Source organism: Emiliania huxleyi (genome assembly GCF_000372725.1).
Source record: "Emiliania huxleyi CCMP1516 unplaced genomic scaffold EMIHUscaffold_241, whole genome shotgun sequence".
NCBI classification, from domain to species: Eukaryota; Haptophyta; order Isochrysidales; family Noelaerhabdaceae; genus Emiliania; species Emiliania huxleyi.
Window position 1 is genome coordinate 4,436 of NW_005200241.1, and position 24,398 is coordinate 28,833.

At 64.4% G+C, this 24,398-nt stretch overlaps 6 protein-coding genes across 6 annotated transcripts; 3 read left to right on the forward strand and 3 right to left on the reverse strand.

Annotated features, from left to right (window-relative positions):
• The first annotated feature begins 60 nt into the window (after positions 1-60).
• EMIHUDRAFT_457366 (hypothetical protein) lies at positions 61-2,771 on the forward strand. The gene is made up of 8 exons (XM_005778610.1): positions 61-383; positions 462-505; positions 1,055-1,090; positions 1,243-1,348; positions 1,423-1,517; positions 1,822-1,869; positions 2,141-2,243; positions 2,377-2,771. The coding sequence occupies exons 4-8, from the start codon at positions 1,264-1,266 to the stop codon at positions 2,505-2,507; spliced, it is 462 nt and encodes a 153-aa protein (XP_005778667.1). The 5' UTR covers positions 61-383; positions 462-505; positions 1,055-1,090; positions 1,243-1,263; the 3' UTR covers positions 2,508-2,771.
• Positions 2,772-5,551: 2,780 nt separating this feature from the next.
• On the forward strand, positions 5,552-8,082 carry EMIHUDRAFT_115100 (hypothetical protein; the record flags this gene model as incomplete). The annotated part of the gene is made up of 6 exons (XM_005778611.1): positions 5,552-5,818; positions 6,451-6,510; positions 7,178-7,258; positions 7,324-7,394; positions 7,764-7,818; positions 7,960-8,082. The coding sequence occupies 6 exons, from the start codon at positions 5,552-5,554 to the stop codon at positions 8,080-8,082; spliced, it is 657 nt and encodes a 218-aa protein (XP_005778668.1).
• Positions 8,083-10,223: 2,141 nt separating this feature from the next.
• On the reverse strand, positions 10,224-14,058 carry EMIHUDRAFT_457367 (hypothetical protein; the record flags this gene model as incomplete). Its single annotated transcript, XM_005778612.1, has 7 exons — positions 10,224-10,895; positions 10,985-11,092; positions 11,220-12,008; positions 12,130-12,675; positions 12,850-13,270; positions 13,346-13,445; positions 13,779-14,058. The coding sequence occupies 7 exons, from the start codon at positions 14,056-14,058 to the stop codon at positions 10,416-10,418; spliced, it is 2,724 nt and encodes a 907-aa protein (XP_005778669.1). The 3' UTR covers positions 10,224-10,415.
• Positions 14,059-14,834: 776 nt separating this feature from the next.
• On the reverse strand, positions 14,835-15,788 carry EMIHUDRAFT_236818 (hypothetical protein; the record flags this gene model as incomplete). Its single annotated transcript, XM_005778613.1, has 1 exon — positions 14,835-15,788. The coding sequence occupies one exon, from the start codon at positions 15,786-15,788 to the stop codon at positions 14,835-14,837; it is 954 nt and encodes a 317-aa protein (XP_005778670.1).
• Positions 15,789-15,980: 192 nt separating this feature from the next.
• On the forward strand, positions 15,981-18,133 carry EMIHUDRAFT_236819 (hypothetical protein; the record flags this gene model as incomplete). The annotated part of the gene is made up of 4 exons (XM_005778614.1): positions 15,981-17,292; positions 17,331-17,571; positions 17,801-17,897; positions 18,119-18,133. The coding sequence occupies 4 exons, from the start codon at positions 15,981-15,983 to the stop codon at positions 18,131-18,133; spliced, it is 1,665 nt and encodes a 554-aa protein (XP_005778671.1).
• A 4,377-nt stretch (positions 18,134-22,510) lies between these two features.
• Positions 22,511-23,001, reverse strand: EMIHUDRAFT_236822 (hypothetical protein; the record flags this gene model as incomplete). Its single annotated transcript, XM_005778615.1, has 2 exons — positions 22,511-22,821; positions 22,893-23,001. 2 exons carry the CDS (start codon positions 22,999-23,001, stop codon positions 22,511-22,513), a joined length of 420 nt encoding a protein of 139 aa, XP_005778672.1.
• Positions 23,002-24,398: the final 1,397 nt, after the last annotated feature.

Genomic DNA, 24,398 nt, shown 5'->3' on the forward strand with positions numbered 1-24,398 from the left:
CGCTGACGCCGCGCCGCCTCGCCTCCTTTGCGCGCGGGAAGAGCTTCGCGACCGGTCGGGCGCCTAGCGAGACACTTCCTAGACACTTCCTAGACAGTTCCCAGACACTTCCTAGACGGCGGCGGGCAGTGGCGGAGGACGTGGCAGAGGAGCGCCTAGCAGGATACTTCCTGGACACTTCCCAGAGACTTCCTAGCCGAGACATGTCGAGAGTGGCCGAGGTGAGCCGAGGTGAGCCGAGGTTAGCCGACACGTGGTCGTTACCTGGTGCATAACGAGTTAGCAACGCGGCGCCTGCAGGGCTCAGCAGCAGCGGCGGCGGGGTCGGCGGCGGCGGCGGCGCGCGGGGCGGCGGCGGCGGGCTGGCCGCGCTGATGTGGGAGGCGCTGCGGCCGGGGGAGGAGGGGGGTCGGTGTTCACAGCTGCAGCCGTCCCTGAGTGCGTCGTCACTGAGACATTAGGAGCCGGCCCTCCGCCGCGTCGTGCTCGTCCTCTGCCTGCACTGGTTCGTGTCCTCTGCTCTCTTCCTCGTTTATTTATTTATTTATTTATTTGTTTATTTATGTGTTTATTTAGGTTCGTGTACTCTGCTCTTTTCTTCGGCCTCTCCCTGCGCGAGGCGTCCTAGACACTTCCCAGACACTTCCCAGACACTTCCCAGACACTTCCTAGACACTTCCTAGACACTTCTTTGGCCTCTCCCCGCGCGAGGCGTCCCAGACACTTCCTAGACACTTCCAAGACTCTTCCCAGACACTTCTTTGGCCTCTCCACCGCCCCGTCCACCGCCCTCTACTCGGCGCTCAGCAACACTCACATGGTTGGCCTAATAACGAGGCGTCCGACATCGTCACCGCGCTCGGGTCCCATCAATGTTTGATGCACTCTGATGCGCATTGATGAAATCCTCAGGCGCAGGGAGAGGAGAGGGAGAGGAGAGGGAGAGGAGAGAGAGAGAGAGAGGAGAAAGGGAGAGGAGAGGCGAGGAAGAGGGCATTGATGAACTCCTCAGGCGTCCGACATTGTCACCGCGCTCTGGTCGGCGGCGTTGCAGATCCCGACGCTCCTCCTCACCAACTGCGCCTTCGAGGTGCTCGCCATCTCTCGCCATCTCTCCCCATCTCTCCCCATCTCTCCCCATCTCTCCCACACCAGCTGCGCCTTCGAGCTGCTCGGCCGCCCACCGACGCGCGCGGCCTTGTTTTCGTCTCTGCAGCCACGATTTCCCTTCGATTTCCCGAGGTGCTCGGTCGCCGATCGACAATGTCGGCGCTGCTGCTGGTCGCGGCAGCCGCGTGCGCCGCGACAGCGGTCGTCGGCGGAGGCGGGGCGGGGGGCGGGGGCGGCGGCGCCGAGGGCTCTGTCCACGCCACCCTCCCCCGCAGCTTTCTTTTCAGTGTGCGCGCCTTTTCTTTTTTCCAGGCGGCGGCGAGGGCTCCCTGCACGCCGCCATCTCTACGCTGGGAACGGTCTGCGTCTCGTGCGCGTTTGCGGGCGGGTACGTCCTCTCAGCAGAGGTGCTGGCTTCCTAGGCACTTCCTAGACACTTCCTAGACGGGCGGGTAGGTGCTCTCAGCAGAGGTGCTGGCTTCCTAGACACTTCCTAGACACTTCCTAGACGGGCGGGTAGGTGCTGGCTAGAGCTCGCACGCATAGAGGCTGATCTCACGCTCGGCCTCCTCCTACCCAGTGGCGCCGTCCGACTGCCGTCGCTCTCTGTCTGCTCTCGACTCGGGTGTGCGTGATCTTGGGACCGGGGCTGTGTCTGTGCTTGAGGGTGATGCCGTGTGCGTGATCGTGGGACCGGGGCTGTGCCCTTAGGTGCTACCCACCGACGTCCGCGCGACTGGGCTGGCGCTCTGCAGCCAGGTCGCCAGACGTATCTCGCCATCTATCTCCCAGCTTCTCGCTCTGCAGCCAGGCCGCCAGACGTATCTCGCCATCTCTCGCCATCTCTCGCCATCTCTCCCCATATCTCTTCACATCTCCCCACATCTCGCTCTGCAGCCAGGCCGCCAGACGTATCTCGCCATATCTCGCCATCTCTCGCCATCTCTCCCCATATCTCTTCACATCTCCCCACATCTCGCTCTGCAGCCAGGCCGCCAGACCAGTTTACGGCTTGAACGAAGTTCTGCAGGTCGCCCGGATCGGCGGCTTTCTCTCGCCGCTGCTCCTGCTCGCGGGCGACCGCTCGCCGCCCGTCCCTTACGCGGTCTGGGGCGCCCTGTCTCTCCTCGCCGGCGTGGCGACGCTGGCTGCCCGACGCGCTGTCTTTTCCTTTGGCGAGCCGCATTTCCTCTTCTAGGCGTGGCGACGGTGGCTGTCCGCTCGCCGCGATGAGTTCTTTTCTTGAGCCGCGTTGCTCTCTTCTAGGCATCGCGACGTGGCTGCTGCCCGAGCTGTGCGGGGAAGGCTCGCTCGAGTCGGTCGACGACCTTCGGCAGTTGGTGGCGAGGCAGTCTCGTCGGCACCGCCCCGGCGCCGCCGCGGTGCGGATTGCGTGAGAGGGACGGCCGCGGGTTGTGAGCATGGCGCGTTGAGCCAATGGCGGCAGCGGCCGTGAGCGGCACCACCAACCGCTCACACCACACACGTTGTGCGCGATCGGTCTCGCTTTGGCAGCACAGCTTGCACTGCATGTGCTGCGGAGAATGAGGCTTGGGGGGGTGTGAGGTGTGCGGCACTTGAGGCAAACCCCACTTTGGGACCTATTTGAGGCGGTGTGGCGGCACTCACAGGGCACAAGTTAGAAGCTCTCCCGCCTTGTCTTCGTGGCCCGCCCGAGCTCCGCGGAGAACGGCGCGCGCCCCTCCCGGCGGAGCTGGGTGCGGCAGACGGGCCCACGGGTCGGTTCCGCGCGTTCCGGGGGCCGAGATTTTTGGGGCCGTTCTGTCTTATCACCATACCAGCCGCACGAACGGGCCTCCAGTGCGCGAGGCAGCGGTGCGCTGCGCGCAGCACCTCGGGCTGCTTGATACCAGCCGCACGAACGGGCCTCCAGTGCGCGAGGCAGCGGTGCGCTACGCGCAGCACCTCGCTCCTCGGGCTGCTTGCGCACATAGGTGCGATACCAGGCGAAGGGGCGAGCGCCGCGAGTACGCGGACCATGCACGCGGCGGGCAGCCACGGCGACGCCGGCGTCGCCGACTCAGCCCTGCTACGGTATCGTTGAGAAGTGTGACGCAGTGGGCGACGAGCGCGAAATTGATCACAGCCGAATTCGCAAGCACGAGCCTCGGTCGGGAGTACGTACTCCCGCGGATGCTTGGACCGCATCAGCGTCATCTCGAGCGTCGTGCCGCCCGTCCATCGAAACTTGAGCGTCGTCCGTCAACATGGAAGAAGAGGAGTGCACCGTCTACACCAGAGCCTGCGTGGAAGCCAAAAGCCTAGGAGTCGACGAGTTGACTGCAACCGCGTCGTGCGCAACTTTGACCCCAAGCTCGTTGTGCAAACGGTGCCGTGCTCCTCGTTAAGCCGGCGGGCCCGGAGCTCGGCGGCCAATGCATAGTGAACATGACTTTTTAGCCTCTACCATGGGCACCCGTCGCGGAAGCGCGCGAGCACCTCTCCGCCCTCACTCGGGCAACTTTTCGAAAAGCAAAGTTTTACTTGACCACTCGGGCAGATTCGATTGCATTTTACCACTCGGGCAAACTCGATGAAACGGGCGGACGGAAACGCGTTTGCGACGGCTCGCCCGAGAGCATGCATGGAGCGGCCGGTGCGCCGCCGCAGCTCACCGATGGAGCCTGCGTCGCGGCTCAATCCACTGACGTAGCAGCACTGCGACACACTCTCCAAGCACGGCCTCTGGCGTTGCGATTGCACAGAGAGCGAGCAATAGGCGCCAAAAGCACAGATCTGTGTGCAGTGGATTTCCATGTAGGTCGCGCCCAGCGAGCGGACAACCGCGGGTCTCGGATGCTCTCCCGGACGCGAGCCCGCCGTGCGAGTGGGGGACCCGGAGGCGGCCGGCCCAGCTCACCCCCAGAGAGGCCATGGCCAGGGTCAGGCATAAAAGGGGGGTGTTTTTCCGTCCGTCCAAATTTTCGTACTTTTAGTGTAGCTCTTTTACCAACGAATTTACCAATCTTACGCCACAACTCTCTCGCAAGACACCGCTCTTCACCTTGAGCACTTGAGCACTGAATACTAGGGTCGATTCCGCATGGTACGGGACCCCTCGCTCGACCGTCTCGCCCTCCCTCACTGGTGTGTTCAATGGGGGGGTCATAACAAACACGGTTCTTCACCTTCCTACATGACTGGCAGGCAGTCCGTGGCACGGATGGGGGAGGCGGCGGCGCGGGCGGCGAGCGCACGAGGGGGGATCGGGAGGGGGGCGGAGCCGATCGCGGCTTTGGGGAGCCGGAGGGTGGGTTGGGTCGGGTGGGGCGTTGCGGAGGGTGGGGTGGGTGGTGCGAAGCGCGCGAGAATTCGTTTGTGCCCCGTTTGTGCCGCGTCCCGTGCCCCCGAGTACAGTTCATTTTTGAAACAAACGGGCTTTGCGTTGTTGTCGTCGAGTGCAAATGCAATTGAAATGTCTTTGATCCATCCCCTTGTCTTAGATTACCAGGTCGAGACGCGAGCACGTGCACGCCGCGCCACGCGCGCCGCTCGTCCAAGAAGTTCATAGCTAGCAGTCGAGAGCGAGGCCCTGTAAATTGGTCAGGCCTGGACGGTCCGGTGCGTCGAGGACGCTGATTTGAAGTGGCAGGACGGCGGCTATGCGAGTGAGCAGTGTTCCTGAGGACCTCTGTGGTTGAGGACCTCCGCTCCTCCCTTGAGGACCTCTCCCTGTGAGGACCTCTGAGGTGAGGAGGACCTCTCCCGTGAGGACCTCTGGCTGATCACCTCTATCTTTTCAAGTTTTCATGTGGTTACCACGCCTCTTACGTCACGAAGCTTACCTGGCAGGGTTCGTAAGGGGAAAACACAGACCGCACATCGACCAGTCCAGCTAACTAACTAAGCCATCCTCAAGGCCTGGTTAAAATTAGAGTGGAAGCCGTCCTCCGCGAACAAAAGTTAGTTGTAACAGCATTGGTCTGCGCAGACGGGTAGTGCTCCTGATGCAGCGCCGTTGCGAGTAAAGTTCTTTTTCTCGATAGTGATTAGTGTTAGTTGCTCTGAGAGGAGCAAAGAGCTGCGGTGGTGACGCGTGGCTGGGTCGACGGTCGTGGCAGTGCAAATGTCCCATCTCGTGCGCCTTTCCCTACACCGGACGGAGGGCTGTCCCTGGCTCACCTGTGCCTACACCCCTCTGTGTATCGCGCGCCTTGCGGGGGGGGCGCGGAAAAGAGGAACCTCTTAGCGCCATCGCCACGGTGCTGCATGCAGCGCCGGGCGACGACGGCTTACCGCCTCCCGGTCCCCCTCGGCACACCTCCGCCGCCCTCCCTATCTCTCTGGCGGCTCACAGTTGGTCCGTTGCCTTCCGAGACCATTCTGGCCGGCTGCAGGAAGCCAAACGTGGAGTGCGCGTACCCGCGACGATTGTCTCGGCGAGAATTCGTTCGGGCGATCTTTGTATGTGAGTGTGTATATGTCCCACCTCCAGCGCGGCCTCGCAAAGGCGCTCGCCGCTACCGGGCGCTGGTCTCGCCGCGAGGCGAACCGGATGACGGCCGACGCCCGCGTGTGCGTCAACGGAGTCCAGGTTAGCAACCCGGCGGCGCGCGTGCGTCAGTCGGACCGCGTGACGGTCGACGGCGAGCTGACGCCGCTGGAGGTGGCACCGCCGCGACTGTGGCGCTTTCACAAGCCGGATGGCCTCATCACCACCGCCTCAGACCCACAGGGCAGGCCGACGGTGTTCGCGTCGCTGCCTGGCTGGCTGCCTCGCGTGCTGTCCGTCGGCCGGCTCGATCTTCGGAGCGAGGGCTTGCTGCTGCTCACGAACTCTGGCCCGCTTGCACGGCGCGTGCTCCCTAGACACGCCTCTCGGAGCACTTCCTGGACGCCTGACGCCTGCTGTGCGGCGTGCTCCAGCCCGTATCAACTCACGCACACAGCGAGGCGCTTTCCAGACGCCCCTTCTCCGAACCGTCCGTGCGGCGCCTTCCGCGCCACCTCGTCCGGAGCTCCCCTGCACCGTCTCCTGGCGCAGGATGCTCGAGCTGCCCACATCTCCCCATATCTCCCCATATCTGGCGCAGGATGCTCGAGCTTCCCTCGAACGCGTTCGAGCGCAAGTACCGCGCGCTCGTATGCACCGGACAGGAATCTCTCCCCGTATCTCCCCATATCTCCCCACATCTCCCCATATCTCCCCATATCTCCCCATATCTCATGCCTAGAAGCGGAATACCGCATTCTCGTATCCCAACTAGCACCCGAGAGGACACGTACTCCTCCAAGTAGGAGCGCGGCGTCACCGGCGCGATGATATCTCCCCATATCTCCCCATATCTCCCCATATCTCCCCAGATCTCGTGTACGTAGGAGCGCGGCGTCACCGGCGCGATGCTGCGGGCGATGGGCGACGGGTTTGGCGCTGCTAGAGTCAGAATACGGATGCTTGTCTCCCAACTGTGTTCACCCGTATTCCGCTGCATTCACTGTCTTCCTCTCCGTCGTCTTCACGCCGTGCTCTGAACACGCTGCACAATACCGTCTTCCCGCCCTGAGGTTGGCGTATTTCACACGCAGGGCTGGCTCTACTAGAGTCAGACTCTCGCCCCACCTCTCCCCATCTCTCCCCGTATCTCCCCATCTCTCCCCATCTCTCCCCATCTCTCCCCACATCTCCCCACATCTCCCCACATCTCCCCATATCTCGTGTGCTCTGCGGCGAGACACACCTGGCGTCCTCGCAACGTGGGCTTCCGCTAGTCTGACAGTTGCTGATGAGCTCGCGCTGCGCGACCAGACAAATCCTTCCATGTTTTAGTTTTCAGCTAGTCTGACAGTTGTTGATGAGCGGGTGTAGGCTCACGCTGCGCGACCAGACTCGCTTTCGGCCGATCAGGGCACTCCTACCCCCTCCTCCCCTCCTCCCTCCTCCCTCTCCTCCCTCTCCTCTCCACTGCCTTCCCTCTCCTCCCCTCCTCTCCCTCTCCTCCCTCTCCTCTCCACTGCCTTCCCTCTCCTCCCCTCCTCCCTCCTCCCTCTCCTCCCCGCTGCCTCCCCCCCCCCCCCCCCCACCCGCCCACCCACCCACCCCCGATAGGCGGTGCGCACGCCGCTGCAGCCGGCGGCGGCGGGGCACGAGTGGGTTCGGATGACCCTCGTTGAGGGCAAGACCCGAGAGGTAACAGCAGCAGCTGCCGCTGCTATTGGTTGATGAGTAAGTCCAGGTTGACTTCCTTGCGCCAGGTGCGCCGCGCGTGGCAGCACTTTGGCTTCGTCGTCTCGAGGCGTGAGGCTGAGATGCAGAGAGAGAAGGGGTTCCCGCAGATAGACTCCGCTGCCACGCCTGCTGGATGGAGAGATGGGATCTGGAAGAGAGACCCCGCTGCCACGCCTGCTGGGAAGCAGTTATAGAGATCCCGCCGACCGAGCCTTGCACACTCAATGCCGTGCCGGCTCCTGTCGTCTAGACGTGGAGACGCGAGGGACTAGCCTGGCCCTTGCCCCGCCACCCCATGTGCGTCGGAGAAGTGGAGAAGCTGAGAAGTGTACACACTCCTCTCTTAGAGTCCCCGTGTGGTGGTGGGCTGGCGGCGGCGTGAGAGAGCGAGAGAGAGAGAGAGAGAGAGTCGTGTTTGTGTTTGGCGTGAGAGACGTTTACCTGACCTTACCTCACTTGCCCTTAGGCTCGTGCGCGACGCTTACGGGCCGTTCGAGCTCGGCGAGCTGCGGCCGGGGGAGGTGTGTGGACGACCCACCACGCGCACTGGGCCTTGCACTGCTTGCCGGCCTCCTTTAGACGGGGAGTCGAGAGGGTTGCCGCCCCTTGCCGCACCACACCTCTTGCGTGTGTGTGGAGAAGTGTACTGGATTTTCCCTTAGGTGGAGGAGGTGCCGCGGCGCTGCGTCGCGCGGCTGCTGCGATTGCGCGAGCGAGTCTTGGAGGGGAGCGGCCGCGCGGCTCCGGTGGACCTCGCCGCATTCTGTGAAAATGAGCAGACATGACGATTTGTTGAAATGCCCGGGTATGGAGATCGCGGGTTGTTGCACGAGTATATGGGCCACGATGTCTCAAATATGAGGGGTTTTGACTCCTACCGGCTCCTGACGCTATCCCTGGCAGCTCTAATGACCAGGATCAGTAGTGCTATGATAGAGGCTGCCCATACTAGCGCAGGAGCTGCCACACTCGCCCGGACCGTCCCCCTCTGGGGCCGGTTCCGCAGCCCGCGAGAGCCAACAGCGGGGCCGTGCCGCGGGTGCCTACTGCCGAGTGCCACAAACACTGCGCCGTCCCGCCATCACCTACAGGCTGTCTTGTGTGATGGTTGGGATGTCCTAACGCCACCATCTTGGCTCTTGCGACCTCAAACCCGCGAGCTGTATGGGTGGTCCTGACGTCGACAGACGCCCGAGGACCACGGTGAAGCTGAGCTGGAACGAGTCGACAAGTCTCGTCTGAGCCCGTGGCGGTCGCCGGCTGAGTCGCTGTGCACGGGCCGGTACCTCAGGCGTCACCTCCGCAGCCTCAGGTCTCACACTCCATCACCTCCGACGGGACGCCGTCGGTGGCACGCTCGGCGGCGAGTTTGTGGCAGCTCCATCTCGAGTACGGCGTCGAGCCTACTCACTCCTGTTGGATCTGTGCACTCCCTGGGTCCCAGGGAGTGCACAGATCCAGCAAGTGGTGCGTCCCGGCAGCCCGCGCTGGCTGCGGAGCTGCCACAAACTCGAAACACGCTTTTTGGGACATTTTCGACGCTTTTGGCCCATATACTCGTGCAACAACCCTCGCGCTAACGAAAACTGTACGCGTACCGCAACCTTCTCCACACACCACTAACGGCAAACCCGCACGAGAAACTAATTTTTCAAAAAAACTGGCGCCGACCCGCTAGGAGGGTCGGCATGGGGTGCGGTGGGCAGGATCTGCGCCACTTGGGCAGTGCATTTGAGCTGGGGGCGATTTTTGAGCTAAAACCCTCCCTTGTGCCACCGTTTCGTGTGCTCGCCCTTGATCGTATCAAGACGCCCCAGGGCAGTGGGGTCGTCTCCAAGGGACGTGGAGGCACCAGCGGCCTCACACCTGCACGTTTTGACCTCGACGTAGCTCCGCAATCTCGATTGAATCTCGATGCGCTCTCCACAAAACTCGCTGGAGCCTCCAAACCAGAGCAGTCCGCCACGACACACGCGTGCCCACCATTTCGTAGCCACTGGTTTGTGCATTCACACATTACACGCGTGAATCGCCTCTCGGCGCCGGCGGACGCTTCGCTTCGCCGAGGGCTCGCAGCTTCGTGAGAGCCCTCCCAGGCCGCCGGCTGGTCTCGAGCGCGGCCGGCGCACGCCGGCCTCCGCCGCACCCCGCCGCGTGGCGGAAACTAGCCGCGGCGGCCACGGGAGAAAGCGTTGCCTTGGCTCAACGTGGTGTCGCTCGCGGCTGCTCTCGCCGACGGTGAGCCTGGCATCCCAAGAATTGTGCGCCGACCGGATGTGAGCCGGCACTCGCGCTGAGCCGCTCGAGCTGCCGCAGGCGTCACTGTTGAGTCGGCACGGGCTCCTCTGGGCGGCAGTCTGCGCCGGCGGACGCTGTTTGGCGCTGCATGCACGAGCAGTGCGTGCACGCGCGACGCGTCGCGTGTGCACTCGGCGTGCCGAGCCGGCGCCTGTTGTTCTATCACGGCGCCGCTGCACCACCCGCAACCGACTCCCGCTGCGGAGGGCGGCGCACTCCGCTCTAGGTGGCACGCTCTTGGTGGCACGCTCTCGGTGGCACGCTCTCGGTGGCACGCTCTCTTTGGCTCGCCGAGCAGCATATCGCCACCACCGCTGGATCCGTGCGACAGGTGTGTGGGCATCGCAGCTGCCGAGGGCTAACATGTCCACGCGCCCCTCAACGCGTGTGGTCAGGAGCGACTGGCGAGTCAGGCAGCTGGCCTCGAGCAGTTCGAGCCAGCCTCGACCGAGTGTCGGGCGTTGAGGGAGGCGGCGCAAGGCGGCGCTGGCGCCTCCTCTAGACTCCATCGCCACGAGCCTCGCGGCGGCGCGGTCGCGTCACACCCAGCTGCGAGCAACCCCATACGTCGCGCTCAAAAAAGAATTTGGGGTGGAGACCATGCACACCCACACAGCGACACATTCATGACTAAACTGACTATTAGACAATAAGCTGTGCCCGATCTCGATCTCACTGGGTCTGTCCAATCTGAGAGGCACGTTAGGAACAGGTTAGGAACGCCGTCTCCCGGTCTCGTGTCGTGTACCCCTGTATCACTCTACTCTATACACAATGATCATGGTGGCGCCCCGCTCTGAACTGTGTATATGGCTATATGTCACACAGCACTCACAGAACCACCCCGGCCAGTGCGTGGGAATGTCAGGAACGCCAACTCTGGCGCATCGGGGCGGCCTTCACGGAGGTGGCGTGCCCAGCGGTGGTAGGCGAGCGAGAAGGCAGAGACCGCCGCCACGGCGTTTATCGCGACGAGCAGCGCGAGGACGCCGCCGAGGAGCGCGGGCCGGAGTCCGCCGGGGAGGCACGTGTCTACCGTGAGGTGATCCGAGGAGAGCGGCTGCCGTTCCGCCCAAGCAATCACGACGAGGAGGATGGCCACGAAGCTGGACGGGACGGCCGGGATGAGAACGGCCGGGATGAGAAGGGCGATGGCGGACTCGCGCTGGCGAGGGGAGAAGACCGCAGCGAGCGACTCATGTGGCACGGCGCGTAGTCGCCACGTGCAGAGCGCGGCCGGCAGCCAGATGGTGCAGGCGGCCACGACGACGAGGAGGCCGTCCAGAGCTGCGAGGAGCGCCTGTGATGTGGGGCGAGGTGCGCTTGTCCACACGCTAGTGTGGGGCAAGCGGCGGCCTCTCCCTCGCATCTCTCTCGCGCCTCGGGCACGCGGCTCCAGCCATGCGCCCGCGACCCGACGGCGTTGATGATGAGCTCTGTGGAGAGGTCGACAAAGTAGAGGGAGAAGACCGCGGCGAAGAAGAGGAGCGGCGCCGTCTGGACGAGGGCAAGGGGAAGGGCAAGTAAACTTCTCCACCAGGGCCAGGCTATCCCTCGCGACTCCACGCCCCAAGACAGGAGCCCCACGGCCTTGAAGGTGCAGGTCCCGTGGATGAGAGCGCACCTGGGCGAGCGCGCTGAGCTCGGGCACCGGCGACGCGTCGGCGAAGCTGACGCTCGCCGACGCGCGGCTCGCTGGAACCTGCAGCTTGCCCAGCGGGGTGCTCAGTAGGTGCGAGTCGCCAGAGCGCACCCGCCAGCCGAAGCGATCGAGCTCCGCCAGGGACACGGAGGCGGCGCAGCTGGCAGTGGCGGGCGGCGGCATACGGTGTCCGGTCTGATTGAGCCACTCCTCGAGCAGCACCCCCTCTCCGCCCTTGGAAAAGGGCCAATCGCCGTCCGAGCGCGCCTGCCGCGCAGAGACGAAGAGGGAGAGCGCCAGCGCGCGCAGAAACTCGTCGGACGAGACGCGGTCCCACGCGAGGGACTCAGGCCAGAGCGGCGACCAAGCCGCACGCTGTCTGCGCTGGCTGCGGCTCTGTCCCCTGCTGTGGCTCTGGCTGGCCAGACTGCTCTGCAGGCTGCGCTCACTGGCCCCGCTCCCGACCCTCTCCAGCGAGCGGCCTCCCGCCTGGCTGACCCGACTCCTGTGCATGCTGTCCTTACCCTGCAGGCTGTCCTCACTCTGCAGCCGCGCCGTTCGCGCCGCCCTCTCACGGTAGCCGCGCCAGAAGGCCTGTATCTTCTGTGCCGCCGCGAGCTTGCGCGGCGGCACCTCGTACAGGACCATGAGCACCTCGGCGATGACGAGAGCGTCGCGGCGGTCGTAGGCGGGGATCCACGGCAGATCTCGCAGCAGCTCGAGCACGTTGCCCGCGCGCCGCGTCGCCTCAGCGTCTGTGCTGCCGAGCGCCTGTGAGAAGGTTCGGAGAAGGCTTATGGGGAGGGCGACAAGGAGAGCATCTCGCCCCTGAGCCGCCCTCCTCCATGCGGCTGTCCGCCTCTCGGGAGGCCTGGAGCAGCGTGCGCAGCACCCGCTGCCCGTTGCGCGCTAGGGCGAACTGGCGACCGAGGGCGGGCACCAGCTCGGCCAGCGCAGCCGAGCGGGACATGAAGAAGAGCGGCAGCAGGGCGAGCGGACACGCGATCGCCATGAAGAGGAAGCACACGTTGAAGGTCGAGAGGATGCGCAGCTCCGCGAGCGTCGCGCGCGGCTCGAGGCAGGGGAGCGCAAAGGTGCGAGGGCCGAGGCGGGCCAGGCGCCGCTGCGAGGCCGTCAGCTCGCCCGCAATGAAGACGGGTAGCTGACGGTGCTCCACGACGGCCGCCTCGAAGGTGCACCACATTCGGAACTGAAACGAAGGCGCCGTGTTCACCCGGCTAAGGGGGACCCAAATCACGGCGCGGACCGCCCGCACGACGTGCGAGAGGAGCGCGCAAAAGTCCTCGTGGACGTACTCGCCGGCGAAGCGGAAGCACCACGCGTCCATCCAGAGCGCCGCCACACCCGCCTCCCTCGCCTTGAGCAGTACAGCCCTGAGGATGCGCTCGTCGATCGTCGTGCCGTCGTCGGCCCGCGCCTAAACCAAGCGGACAGTGGTCGAGAAATCGGCCGCCCCTGCGGCCGCCGCCGTCGCGGGCGCGGCGGCCGGCGCCGCCACCGCCACCCACCGCCCGCGCAGAGTGGGGGCGGCTACAAAGAGAGGGGTAGTGGCGCGGGTCAGGGTGGAAGACCGCGCCTGCCGGTAGGACACCAGCGCAAAGTCGGCCGTCTCGCTGTCCGCCTCGAAGAGGAACTCGTCCGTCGAGAAGAGCTGCGAGAGGACGAGGCCGGCGGGCCTTGCCGCGAACGCCTCCTCCAGCCGCGCCAGGCTGACAAGCTTGAGGCGCCTAAGAAAGAAGAACCAAATTCGCACAAAAAGAGAAGAGCCCGGGCCTGCTGCGTCGACTCTTTCGAGGCGCTTGAGTGCGAGCGACTGGCTCGAGATGCTGCTCTGGTTGCCCACGACTAGGAGCGGCTCGCCAACGTCCTCGCCAGCCACGCGGAGCGATCGAAAGATGGCCGTCGGTGGCGGCCGGGACGGAGGCCTCCGCCCGCGCCGCCGCAGTCTTCCACTCGGGCCCCATTCCTGCTCCGGCGGCGGCGCACGAACCGGCAGCTCGACGCAGAGCAGCCTGCGTGGCGACGGAGGGAGAGGACGGTGAAGAATAGCCGCGGGGAAGCGCCCGGCACTTGGGGCCGAGCTACACCTCTCGCCCTCCGCCGACGTGTCGAGCAGCCAGCTGAGCTCGGTCGGCCGCACCACTTGAGAGGACCCGGCCACAAGCCGACCCCCTAGCAGCTGCTCGTCTTTCACGCGCACGTCGAGGAGCCCCCCCCCTCGTGGCCCGCCGCTCCACCCGGCGAGACACTCGCACCTCACGTCGGCCGCACGCGTCAGAATCGGTACGCGAAGCTCAAAGCGCAGCGCAGATCCGCGCAGCGACCAGCGGCCCCACCCAGCCTCCCCTGCAGGCGGCGATGGCGAAGTCGCGTCGAGGTCGCGGCGGCGGCGGCGGCCATCGCCGCCGAGCGATAAGCGGTCGCGGTGAGCGATAAGCGGCGGCGATGGCGCGGTCGCGCCAGCGCCGTCGAGCTGCTCCTGCTCGGCCGACGGCAGAGGGGGAGGAGGCGAGGGTGGACCGGAGGACGAAGAGTTCTGCTGGGAGGCCCCGAGGCGAAGTCCTAAGCGAGCCACGCGCCGCGAAGGCACACGCCGCGAAGAAGTCGCCATGCACAAGCCGAGTGTGCTTGCCAGGCAGAGAATCGCGGCGGTTGCCCAACCACCGATCGCGAGGAAGAAGGCGGGCGAGCAGAATGGAAGGAGATCCAGGGAGAGCAGCAGTGAGCCAGGAGGCGCCACCGCCAGCAGCGCGAAGAGCGGCGAGCCTGTCCAGTAGAGCGCGAGGCGTGTACCAGACATTAGCGACGGGAGCGGTGATGGGCGCGGCCAGCACGAAAAGGGCCGCGAAGAGCGGCGAGTCCGTCCAGTGGAGCGTGTCTGTTGGGACGATGTACACTGCCTGCGGGGGGCGAACAGGCGCTGTTCGCCAACGTCAGCGTCTACTGAGTAGAGTCATGAAGACACTTTACAACTCCAGTAGTCGTACTCGTAGCAGCAGCCTGTCGGTGCACTCTCGCATGCTTGCTGTACACAGTACTGGGATGAACTATTATGACTCTGGAGGGGGACCGGGAGGCGGTAAGTCGTCGTCGCCCGGCGCTGCTGCTTGCTGCCGTGCCGCCCACGGCCACCCAGCACAGGACTCACAGCTGGACTGCTATTACGAGAAACTCACACCAGCCAAGAGGTCCTCACGCCAACAGGTCCTCACGCCATGAGGTCCTCACGCCAAGAAGAGGCTGCGCGACTATATACTACTCACTAGATGTTTCGCAAAAATTATTACCGCTCCTCGCCAAATGCTCCCTACTGACGAGAAGCTTAAGCCTGGAAAGAGTTAGACCGCCAGGATGTCCTCACGACCTCACCTCACGCCGGCGCCGAGAGAGGTCCCCTCACACCTGGCGAGAGGTCCTCACGGCGTTTCGTGGTTGCTCGTTGCAGTAATGCGCGCCCCTACGCCGGCCCGGCGCCCCGCGTCGCCCGCAACGGGTCGGCGCGCGCCGCCATGCCCTTCCTCAACACTCTCATCTGCACCCGCGTCCCGCGGAGCGCTTCGAGTGGCCTGCGCAGTGTCATGAGACCGGTTTGTATAGTAAATGCAAGGAAGTAACATTATGGTCTAGCGGGTTGCCCGCGCTCGCGCCAGCCCACTCCTCGAGCGCCTCCAGCACTAGTGCCCCGTAGACGGCCTCGACCGCCGCCTCCGCGATCGCCTCAGCAGTCGACCCGCCCACCGCCGGATCCCGTGGCCGCACAGAAGAAGAAAAAGACGGAGCGCAGGCCTCCCCCGAGGCCAATGCCTCGGGCGAACTAATGCCGGCGGTCACGCAAACGTGGGCACGTCCAGGATCAAGCAGCGAGCGAGGGCAGCCGCCCTCTCCACCCTCCGCCGGCGGCGTAGAATCCGATGTGTCAACAGACACAGCGGGTCCACCTCCGCCAGCAACAACTGCGGCCCGCGCCTCGCGGGCGCCGCTCTCCGCCTCTGGGGTGCGCGTGCCGCCGCAGCCCACGCTGCCAGCCACCGCCCCCTCGCCGCCCGCAGCAGCCGCGCTCGTACCAGCGCCGCTGCGCGGGCAGCCAGGCTCCATTTTGGAGCCTGCCGCAGCTGCGGGCCCACCTCCGGCCGGCCCGGCATCCTCCTCGGCGCTCGCGTAGCCGCCGTCGACGTCCATGCCGTCGAGAGCGGACGCGCTAGCCGCGCCGCCAGCCGCCTGGTCGCCAGCCGCCACCCCAGGAGGGGTGTCGTCCAGCGACAGGCGGCCAAAGGATGCCAAAACAGCAGCTGCATCCTCCCAGCCCCGTCGGCCGAGAAGATACCGGCGGAGCTTCTCCGCCTGGCGCTGCTGGATGCAGAGCGAGGCGATGCCCTTCAAAGCGACCTCCTCGAGGAGGTCGCCAGCATCGCCCACGTCCATGTCCAGCAGCCGCTCCTTGTATCTGCGGTAAAAGTCGTCAGGAACGCCCGCATTCCTGAAGAGAGCCTCGAGAGGCTCTCTCAGTTTGATGGCGGGTGAGGCCGCCATCGAAGGCTTGGTGCCCGGCCGCGTGGCCCCGGGCTGCGGATCGGTGCTCGCTGGTGGTTGTCGAGAGGGCAGAGAGCGGCGTCAGGCCGCCGCACGTTACAAGTTTTTTTTTTTCGCTTGAAGAAGCAAAGTCGGCGCAAAACGTGGGCAGTATCTCCGGAGATCTCCCGCAGCACGTGTACGTCGCCCGACATGTCGGCCGACTATGTCTCTCAGGGTGGCGCGTACGGGGCCGTGTACGGCACTCTCGCCGTGTTTCTCTGCATCTCGCTCGCCATCGGCTACCGCTTCCTCCGCAGCGCTACACAGGACGCCGATCAGTACCTCACGGCGCGCAACTCGCAGGGAATCGTCTCGCTCTCGCTCTCCTTCTTCGCTTCGGGCGCAGGCGCGTGGGTGCTCTTCACCGTGCCCGAGGCGAGCATCATCGGCGGGCCGGTCGCCCTCGCCGGCTACACCCTCTCGACCCTCGTCCCCATCGCCATCTTTGGCTGGATCGGCCCGATCATGCGCAAGCACCTGCCGTTTGGCTGCACCTTCTCCGACTACGTGCAGCTGCGGTACGGCTCGCTGGTGAACGTGTACTGCACGCTCGTCTCGCTCCTCTACCTCTGCCTCTACCTCACCGCCGAGTTCTCCGCCATTGGCGACGCCGTCCTCGCCCTCTGCGACCCGGCGGACGTGTACGACGCGGCCGCCGCGGGCGGCGTCACCGACAAGGGTCACCGCCTAAAGTTGGGCCTCGTCCTCGGCGTCTCGCTCTGCACGCTGCTGTACACGGCGATCGCCGGCCTCCCCGTCTCCCTCGTCACCGACAAGGTGCAGGGGGTCGGCATCTTCCTCTTCACTTTCCTCGTGTGCATCGCCGCCTTCACGGCGGACAGCGGTGCGGATGGGCGGAGCGACCGCTGGGAGGAGGTGACCACAACCGGGACGGGCGACCCGGCCGCCACGGGCGCGGGCGGCTCCACCTACGGCAACTCCTTCAAGATGGCCTTCATCCTCATCTCCGCCGTCACGTGCGCCAACATGATGCACTCTGGCTTCCAGCAGCGCGTGTGGGCGGCCGAGGACCAGGCCAAGCTGCGCAAGGGCGCGATCGGCGGGATCCTGCTCACGATCCCGCTGATGGTCCTGTACGGCGTGGTCGGCATGGTCTCGTACCGCGAGTACGGCCCCTTCCTCTTCCCCCAGTTCCCCTCCTTCGCCGGCTTCTACGCGCTCAACGAGCTCAACGTCGGCTGGCAGGTGTGCGCCGTCATCCTGACCACGATGATGGTCGCATCGTCCGCCGACACCATCCAGACGGGCGTGGCGGCCATCTTCAAGCCCTTTACGACGTACGTCCTCGTCCGCGACTGGAAGGCCCTCCCCTCGGAAGCCGAGGCGCCGCGCACCATCGTGGCACTCAACTTTGTGCTCGCCGCCGTCGTCGTCAACGTGCCAGCCATCGTCATCTCGACGCACCGCGGCGACGCGCTCCGCACCCGCCCTCGGTCGGGCTGTGAGCAGCGTCTCTTCACACCACTTCGCCGTGAACAGGCGACGCCCACCTCTCCGTCCTCTCGCTCTTCGTCCTCGCCGACCTCGTCTGCGCGACCTGCGTCGTCCCCGTCCTGATGGGCCTGAACGACCGCATCCACCCGTCTGCCGCGGCGGCGGGCTGCCTCGCGGGCGCCGGCACCGCCCTCCTCATCTACGGCCTCGCCGTCGACGGCGAGCCGGACGACTTCAAGACGCTGATCCCCGACATTGCGGGCGTGTCAGGCCTCTACGCGGACACGTCGATTGTCGCCTTCCTCGTGACCCCCCTCGCCTCCGGGCTCGTCATCCTAGAAGCGGACTGCGTATTCTTGTCTCCCAACTAGCGCCCGAGAGGGCACGTACTCCGCCGTAGCCGGTCGTATTCCGCTGTATCGACTGTATTCGCAGCCCCCCGCATTCACGCGGTGCTCTGAGTACACTGCACAAGACCGCCTTCCCGCCCTCACGTTTGCGGACTCCGCACGTAGGCTAGTCACCCTCGCCGCCAACATCCCGTGGTTCCGCTCCGGCTACCGCTTCGAGGGGTACCCGCCCGTGGCCGCGGAGTCGCCGCGCGCGGGCGACGTCGACAAGATCAGCGGCGCCGAGGCGCGCCCCCCTCCCCAGCCACACCCGCCACTACTACCACCCAGCACCGCACCGCCACACACACCCACAAGCCCCTCACAGCCCCTCACAGCCCCTCACAGCCCCCGTCGGTACCCGGGTAGCCCCCTGCCGCCCCCCCCCCCCCCCCCTGGCGCCGCCGACCGCCGACTGAAGTTGTCTCCCATCCCCGCTCGTAGGTCACCACCGCGTGACCTCGCTGCCGCGCCAAGCGCTTGCCGGAGCCCTACCTCTCCCAGTGCGGCGGGGGGCTGAGAATCCCAAACGGCCACGACCTCAGGTTTAACAGACCGAGGGAAAGCGCTCGGGCGGTCGGAGGACCGCCCAACTGCATGAACACGCATCCCACCCTTCCCGGATCGGGGGGCTGAGGCGCGCACAACTGATCACGGCGATCCACGACCCAGTCGGGGAAAGCTTGCAGCGCTCTCGGCCCCGCAGCACCGTATGCGCCTTCGCGCGTCCACTGTGCTCGGTCGGGCGGGAGCGGCTGTTGTAAGGTAAAAGGTGAGGTAAAACTTTTCCGCACATCCCCTGTGCCCCCCGGGGAGTCCCCGGCACCCGCATGCGGCATGGCCACCTCCTTACCTCCCCTCCCGCCTCCGCTGTCACTAGCAGTGCCGCCCCAACGCACGCACGCACTTACACACACACTCCTCTCGCTCCACATCCAACAGCTGCCTTCTCCGCGCGGCAGGTACCTCACACCACTTGCCGCGCCGATTCCTCGGGGCCGACGTCGACTTGTTCCGAGGTGCTGAAGCGGCTGCTGCGGCGCGTACTGGCCCGATTGCTGACCCGGCCGCGAATGGCGTATCGGATGACGCCGCTCCTCGCGTCGTTGACGTTTTCGCTCACCGGAGTCGCACCGAGCTTCTTGGCCAGGAGCACGAGCGACACCTACAGAGGTGAGCGCATCGCGTCATATCTCGGAGCACGTCACGGTATGCCCAAGCAGGCGCGGACGTACCTCGCGGAATGCTCCAGGAAAGAAGGATGTGGCGAGGGCCTTGTACAGACCCGGGTGCCCATCGAGGCCGGCGATGAGCTCCTGCGGCGTGGTCTGGAACATGCAGTCAAACGCACAGCCATCGCGCGTCGGGTCGTTCTCGTGCGCCATCACAATCGTGAGCTTGTCGGCGCGCGCCTGCTTGACCTGCTCCGCGAGCCGCACCCCGCGTTCCCCCGACCAGGTATTGGCGTTGAGATAGAGCAGCATGTGGGTCGGTTTGCGAGACTCCTGGGTGGGCGCCTCGTCTTCGACGACGACGGTGAGGGTGTCCGCCGCAAACTTGGACTTTAGCTCGTTGACCAAGTACACTGCACCCGAGTTGGATGGCGAGACCCAGAGCACCACCGGCTGGAGGAAGCCGAGGTGCTCGCGCTGCGCCTCGCCCGGCACGTAGAGCGGCAGAGCCGTCTCGTCCTCATAGGCAGGCGAGCAGAGCAGCAAGGCCTACGTCATTCGAGTCTAGGCATTTTGGATGGAGAGGGGGCGGAGGGTGCCGTGGAGGGGTGTGGCAGCGCCTCAGTGATGACCTTGAGCGACACGAGCTGGAAGGCCTCGATGCGGTGCCACGTCGTCAACGACCAGCCTTTGTCGAAGATGGCTTCCCGCAGATGCCCGGGGCACTCTGCACGCAGCGCTGCGAGCGTACCGCCTTTCTCTAGGTTCCCCTCTTGGACGAGAACGAGCGGCTTCTTCTGATCGAGCGACGCGCGCACCTCCCGAAGGCAATTATGGGAGCCAAAATAGCCTTTCGAGAGGAAGAAGAGGATCGTCTGTGAGCGGCTGATGTACTCCTCCAACGCCCCAATGTTGTCGAGGTCGTCCACGTCGAGAAAGATTTTGATGCCCGGCAGCAGATGCTGGAGCTCGTTTTTTATGACCGCGGCGGCGTCCTAGGCGAGGTAAGGTGCGGTATGCTTCTCTGCGCAAGTGTGCGGCAAGGGCGGGCTTGCCTCGCCTGGCCGGTGCTCCAGATGTGGCTGTTGAAGAGATGCCACGTAAGGCCCAGCGCTAAGGTCAGCTCCGGCTCCTGATTGCTCGAGACGAGGCGAATCGTGGGGACCTTTGCGACGTTGCGGACGGCGAAGATGCTGCCGGCGATGGCAATTGGAAACACGATGGCAACGAGGACGATCATCGAGTCCACCACCGCATTCAGGTTGTTGAAGCCAAAGAGAGCGGCTGCCGCCTCTGCGTTGGGGTACCTCTCCTAGGTGCCCGCTGTAACGTTTTGGCAAGGTGTAAAGGTAAGGTAAGGTAAGGTAAACTTCTCCACACACACGAGGTGGTGGGGCAAGGGGGGGCAACCCTCGCGTCTCCACGTCTAACGACAGGAGCCCCACGGCATTTAAAGTGCAAGGCCCGGTGCGCGTGGGTGAGCGGTGTGTGTGTGTGTGTGTGTGTGTGTGTGTGTGTGTGTGTGTGCGTGTGTGTGTGTGTGTGTGTGTGTGTGTGTGTGTGTGTGTGTGTGTGTGTGTGTGTGTGTGTGTGTGTGTGTGTGTGTGTGTGTGTGTGTGTGTGTGTGTGTCACGTCACTGCATCCTCTGCCGGTTCCTCCCGTCGCCTCTTCTTTGTTCGAATGTATTTCAATCCATCCTTCACGAAGCCCTCCCATGTAGCTAGCGTTCTTTGCGAATGTCTCGAGATGGCCAGCAGGCGCTGTCTGCTCGCGGGTAGGTGTAAAGGTAAACTTCTCAACAGCTGTGCACCTCGGCTGTATCCTCTCGAAGACTCTCCGTCGCCATCTCGCTCTCCCGTCCATAAATAAATAAAAACGGACACCTCTCTACTGTGAGATGGGTAAAAAGGAACAGGCCCCCGCCCTTGCGATCTTTGTGCAGGGTTCTTTGTGGGTGTGGTCGGCGACTAGCCGGGGTCGTCCTCCCGATGGGGGACTAGCACTAGCCGTCTTCCACATGGTCCCTCGGGTCCCTGCTGCTCCTAATCTCTTCGTACATCCTCCTGCTGATCTCCGCAAAGTCCTGCTCCCTCCCTCGTCTCACCCTGCGCGTCTGCTCCGCCTCACCGTCTTCTGCCCTGCGTCGTCTGGCGACGGGTCCTCCATAGTCGGTCGAAGTCGCCGCCCTCCTCGTGCCTCTTCCCAACGTTCCCTCGGCGGCCGATGCCGTCTGCTCCGGCTCCCCAGTCCCCGGGTCTGCCCTGCTCTCGTCTGCGCTAGTTTCTGCTTCGTCCTCACCGGCGTCTCTCCTCTTCCCTCTCCCCTTCTTGTATGCTTCTCCCGTCCATCGCGCCATCGGGGGCGTAATTTAGCGCGAGGCCGAGGGTCGAGCTGGGCGTCGCGTCTCGCGAGCGCGCGCAAGCAAACGCTCGCCGCCACTCCGCTCATGTGCGCATCTGCGGCAAGCCGCAAGCCAATCGACAGATTCGACATTCGCAATGCTCTTCTAGCTTTATAACACCCTCAAAATCACCACGCGCCTTGTGGAGAAGTTTACCTTACCTTACCTTACCAGATACCACGCGCCGTCAGCGCGCCGTTTGAGGATCCGTATTCCGACGTTGACTATGTCTCGTCTCACCTCGTTAAGGAGGTGTGTCAGAAGTAGGGCTCGCGGAAGTAGCCCGTGAGGACGCGGAAGAGGATCTCGTACGACAGCACAGCGTCGAAGGGCGCGGCCGTCCACTGCGGCATACAGACGCCCTGCACACTGCGCAGGCTCTCGGCGGCCGAGTAGACGCAAGTCTCGCCTGTTCACGGCCGGAGTTGTGAAGAGACGCCGATCAAACCTCCACCAGTGAAGCAGTCGCGCGGCTCGCTCCAGAGCTAATCTCGGCGAATCTCGGCGAATCTGGCGAATCTCGGCGACTCTCGGCGAATCTCGCCCCAGAGCTGGTGCGCGAAAGTGAGCGCCCCGCGGGGCACGCCGGCAGCCAAGGCTGCGGCCGCCGAGCCCCTCGCACCAGCCAGCTTGGTGGCCCAGTGCAGAGCCACCGCAGCCATCGCAAGGCGGCCGTGCTTCAGCTCGGCCAACTCGAGCCGCCTGTTCACAGCCGTCTGGCTGGACAGCTTTCCTTTTTAGGCTTCCGCTCGGGCCACCACTCGAGCCGCCTGTTCACAGCCCTCCTTCTGACTGGATTCGCAGGTTTCTTTTTTACAGCCGACGGCTCGGCCAGCTCGAGCCGCCGTCGCCCACAGCCGCCGGCGTCCACCCACAGTCGCAGCGGGTCGAAGGCGCACCCCCGCCGCGCCTGACAGAAAAGAAATCACGGTGGGGGCTGCTGCTACATGATGCATGAATGTATGTGGCGCGCCTGTGCGGTGTCGGCATAGCTACAAGGCTGCTCTTTGTCTGTATGTGTGTTGGTGTAGTGGCTGCAAGGCTGCTGTGCTGTCTGAAGACGGTGTGACGTAGGCGCCGCTGTCGGAAGACGGTGTGGGCGTGCAGTGGCTGCTGTTTTGAAGCCGCTGTCGGAAGCCGGTGTGGCGTAGGCAGTGGCCAGCTGCTGTTCTGAAGCTGCTGTCGCCCATGTAGCTCCCCTGCGGTGTCGACATAGCTACAAGGCTGCTCGTTGTCTGTCTGTGCGTGTGTAGTGGCTACGTCTAAAGCCGGTGTGGCGCCTGCAGCTCCCCAGTGACCGCGGCCGCGAGCAGAGTGCCCCAGTAGCACGCGGAGATCAGTCCGATGTCGGACAGCTGCAGCGCCGCCTGCCGCCCCGCCTCGGTGCGGTCCACGCCGCACCCGTCCCCGCTGCACACTGACGACACCGGCAGCAGCCTCTGCGCGACGGCAAAGCCGACCTCGGCGACAGGCCACCCCCACGCGGCGACCATCGCGAGCCGCCCGTGCCGCACCTCCGCCTCGCGCATGCGCTGCAGGTTGTCGGCCGTCGCGAGGCCGAGCGGGTCGAAGCCTGCAGTGGTGGGCGGAGGAGCGTCGGTGTGCGACCGAGTCTGCGTCTTTGGTGCTGGTCGTTCGCGGCACCGAGGTCGCCAATCATGGGCGATTGGAGGAGCGGGATGGCGACGGAGCGAGGCGTTGACGGCGACATTGGCTGCAGCAGGCACGCCGCGGATGCCAGCAGAGGCAGCATGGGCTGGCGGGCCCTGGCGACGCCGACAAAAAAAAGAAAAAAAACCAACGTGACGAGGGGGTCGTAGTGGGCTGGCGTACGGGGTAGCCGCCACTTACCTGCCTCACAAGGGCGGGGCTGTCCCGGAAAGTGAGAGACGCCGGGCAGCGTGGTGCATGACTTCAACCTCCCATACTTGTTTGTTTCGCTCCTTTCCTCGGGCTGTTCCATCTTCCCATCTCCATCCAACTCAGGCGAGGCGGGGGGGGGCATGGGTGCGGGGTGCGGTGCGGTGTGAGTGTGTGCGTGTCATGTGGCTACAGCAAGTGTCCGTCCGTCTGTATTCTTATTAACAACGAAGGCGCTCTCAAAAAAAAAAGGGCTTCGACTACACCCCTCGCACACACGACATCCTCTCATTGCTTTCCAATCATCTTCGAGTATGAGTTCACTTCCCCGAAGGTAGGATCACATGGGTCACGCGAGAGCGAGGTGTTGCACGGAGATAGATGCCGGTAAGCAGAAGCCGTACAGGAAGAGGATGGCGGCCGCGGTGGCATGCTCGGGGCGCGACCAAAGGAGACAGTGCGCGCCAGCGAGAGAGGGAGTGAGGGATCCCAGAGGTCCTCACGCTAAGTCCCTAAGAGGAGAGGTCCTCACACGGAGTGACCGGGAGGTCCTCACTCTCTATAGCCACTCCGCGCGGCGGTGGGGCAATGACCGACGTGTGAACTGATGCACACTGTGTGTCTCGCTGACGCGATCAAGGAGCACTGGACGCGATCAAGGTAGGAGCGCCAGCGAGAGGGCGAGGGGACCCTATCACGCTATCAGAGAGAGGTCCTCAGCAGGCAGACGCGGAGGTCCTCACTGCAGGCAGGAGGTCCTCACACGGCAGAGGGCCACCTCTTCCACCAGCCATCCCGGGTAAGGCATGTACTCACACCGAGTTGAGCGGCGAGTGGGCATCCGACAGACACTGTCTGTCTCGAAGGTACGTGTCGTCTCGCGGTTAAGCCCGTTCCAAGTTGCTCTAAGGCGTCAACACCCGAACACCACATTTCAAGATGGTGTGTAAATGCATGAAAAACATAACTAACTAGATGAGTGGTGCGTGAGGAACGAGAGGTCCATTACGCAAAATTAAATATTCTTAGCTTCGCCCTTGCCTGCCGTGAACAGGGGCCCCGGGGCTGTCCCGGAAAGTGAGAAACGCGGGCAGCGTGGTGCACAACTTCAACCTCCTATACGTGTTTGTTCCGCTCCTTTCCTCGGGCTGTTCCATCTACCCATCTCCTTCCAACCCAGGCGAGGCGGGGGGGCGCGCGGGTGCGGGGTGTGGTGCGGTACGGGCGTGTGCATGTCATCGATGTGGCGTTCAGCAAGTGACCACCCCCGTCTATTATTATTAACAACGA